We start from the raw sequence: 2,752 nt of genomic DNA on the forward strand, positions 1-2,752 counted from the left end.
AAGCAACCCTCTCAATGGATGTCAGCCTTCCACAGCTCCTAAGGGAGATGCTATGACCTGGGCGTGCAGGCAAGCCCCAGGGAGCACCTAGCAAGATGCTGCCACCTCCTCTCACCCTGAGTTGGTTTTATTTCCTAGGAGCGCAGGGGTCATATTCACTGTGGATATCCCACAGATGTGTGACATGTGCTGTTATCTGTGGTCCATCTTTCTTTTTCTGTTGACCAATCACACAAGTACCCTGGGTTGTGTTCCAAACCTGCTGCCTTGAGGTGGCCCAGCTCCATCATACAGACCTTGAACCTCTCTTCTAAGCCCGAAGGAGGACTGTCCCTTATGTTGCTTCCTTCTGACTGCACTCAACCCTGCATCCTCTCTGCTAAACTATATTAATATCAAATGAAAAGACAAGATGAGCTTTCCAGAAAACAACATGTTTGTTCCCATAAACACCAAATCTTCACCTAAAGCCATGTGGGTGAAATCACTCTAGGGCTGGGAGGTGGCTCTTCAGTTATGAGCATTGCTGTTTTTGCACAGGATTTGGGTTTGGCTCCTAGCACCCACATAGTGGCTTACAACCATGTTCACTTATCTAGGTCCAGGAGATCCAGCACTGCCTCCTGGCCTCCATGGGCATAACTGTTTGTGTTTCTGATCTCTGAACTAAAAGTTAAAATATAAGAAAGCAGAAAGGAGGAAGTGGACCATAATACTTTGTTTCTGAAAACATACATTTTAGAAAAGATATTATTTCTTTTGCATGTATGTACATATCAAAATAAAATTTTATGATTAAATAGAGCAAAAAATAAAGGACTGGAGCAGCACCTGAGTGGTTAGGAGCACTGGCTGCTCTTGCAGAGGACCCAGGTTCAGTCCAGCACCCACATGGCAGCTCACACCATCTACAACTCCAGGTCCACAGAGTCTAATCCCCTCTTGTTGCTTCCACAGGTACCAGGCTCACACATGGTGCTCATATATGCATGCAGGCAAAACACTCATAAAGATAATTTCTTAAAAACTTTTAAGAGTATAAAGCCTATGCTCTACAACTCAGACATACGGAGGTCTGTAATGTTTCCTTCACTGACATGGGGAATGGTGATGGCCTGGGAGACAGCAGGCTTGTCTCAATATATAATTCAAGAGGTACATTTAAGGTCTTAGTTACTTTCTTACCCCCCCAACAAGTTAAGACTTAGAAAGCTTTTGTTTTGCCATTATTCAAAAACATTAATTTTGGGGTTTAGAGCTAAGCAGTGGCCTTTCTGTTACCGGCCTTACCTGCCCCACCGTGTGCGCAGCCCCGACAGTAGCTGGGATGAGAGCTTCATCTCCGCTAGACAATACTGTGGTCACTAGGTGTGGGTAGATTTTGATTTTGCTTCACTTTTAAATTACAGCATGTACCAGTGCTGCTATAGCCACAGTGCTTTTCTCTTTTAAGTCAAGGTTATAAATCAGGTGTTTATGGGAGACTGACACTGTGGCTCTTCTTAGGAGAAGGATCGCGAGCTGGAAATTAAAAACATCTACACTAATCGAATACTTAAAAACTTACATGAAAAGGAAGATTACCCAAAAGGTAGGTTTCAGTTTCTTTTGCTCAAAAAGTATTTTTAAGTATCCGTGCATAGTTTCCTAGTTTACATAGAAAATCTTTAACAGCCGCTTGATTGGGTGCTGGAATGATTTTGGTGATTGTAGAAAAACGGAGTTGTGATACTGTCCAAAGAACCAGAACGTTCTGCTCCCACAGGGCTCAGGAGCAAAAGGACTGCCAAATGCAGCCCTCTAAGGAGATGGGTAAGCCAGTGTGGAGCTTCTGAACACTTTATGACATGTCCCCGTGTAACCATCACTGGTCAGAATCACATGCAGGGCAAGGTCCCTGAGGCCCGAGCAGGCACTGGGTTCTCACTCTCGAACTCCATACACAGCTCTGTTCTGTGCCAGTTCCCTTTGTTCAGCATGGTTCTCCCGGCCGGTGCTCCAGCCCTGCAGTCTACTGTAACAAGACAAATGTGTTCATGGGCTCTGCTCCCCTCCCAGCCTCAGGCTCTGCACAGAGAAAGCACCGTGGAACCCTCCCCTCTAGGGCAGTAGAAACAGCCAGGTTTGCTGTCTTGGCCTCCATTCACTCTGGACTGTAATCCTGACTAATGCCTACCAGAAAAGACCGTGGTGTCTGCTGTCAACATGAACGTTTCAGTGTCCATGGCTCTTGTTCACCAGGCCTCAGGAGCTCTGACATGGTGTGGCAGTAGCTTGGCCTCTCACAATCACCAGAGAAACAAAACAGCAGTGCCGCCTCATCCCAGAGCCTACTGGCTTCCCCTTAACTCTGCGATGTGCAGAACCTGAAGCCTAGCATAAGACAAAGATGGGACAAGAGGCGAACCCTATGATGTGCTGCCCACTTAGACAGTGTCTCCTACAGTGTGTATCATGGTTCTATTGGACGCTTAAGGGCTACTTCATATTCTAAATCAGTGTAGCTTCTGAACATTAAATGTTTCTCACATATAATCTACCTATTTTATAGTTTCTTCAACAAAATCAGTACAAGCAGACAGAAAAAGTTTGCCGTCTGTAAATATGAGACACCAGGAAACCCAAAAGTCAGATGTGCCACTGTGGACAGCAAAGGTATGTAAGCTCCACAGTCTTGCATTGTTCTGAAAGTCTTAACAAGAATCCCAGCACTCAGGAGACAGAGGCAGGCAGATCTCCGTGAGTTCAAGAC

At 45.5% G+C, this 2,752-nt stretch overlaps 1 protein-coding gene across 1 annotated transcript in view; it reads left to right on the forward strand.

Moving 5' to 3' along the window:
* Lca5l (LCA5L, lebercilin like) overlaps positions 1-2,752 on the forward strand; it is a 31,262-nt gene that overhangs the window by 23,879 nt on the left and 4,631 nt on the right. The window contains exons 7-8 of the mRNA XM_026787708.1: positions 1,507-1,591; positions 2,552-2,676. Coding sequence (XP_026643509.1) covers positions 1,507-1,591; positions 2,552-2,676 — 210 coding nt within the window. The remainder of the gene's footprint in view (positions 1-1,506; positions 1,592-2,551; positions 2,677-2,752) is intronic.

The sequence above is a fragment of the Microtus ochrogaster genome, chromosome 2, assembly GCF_000317375.1.
Source record: "Microtus ochrogaster isolate Prairie Vole_2 chromosome 2, MicOch1.0, whole genome shotgun sequence".
Classification (NCBI taxonomy): Eukaryota; Metazoa; Chordata; class Mammalia; order Rodentia; family Cricetidae; genus Microtus; species Microtus ochrogaster.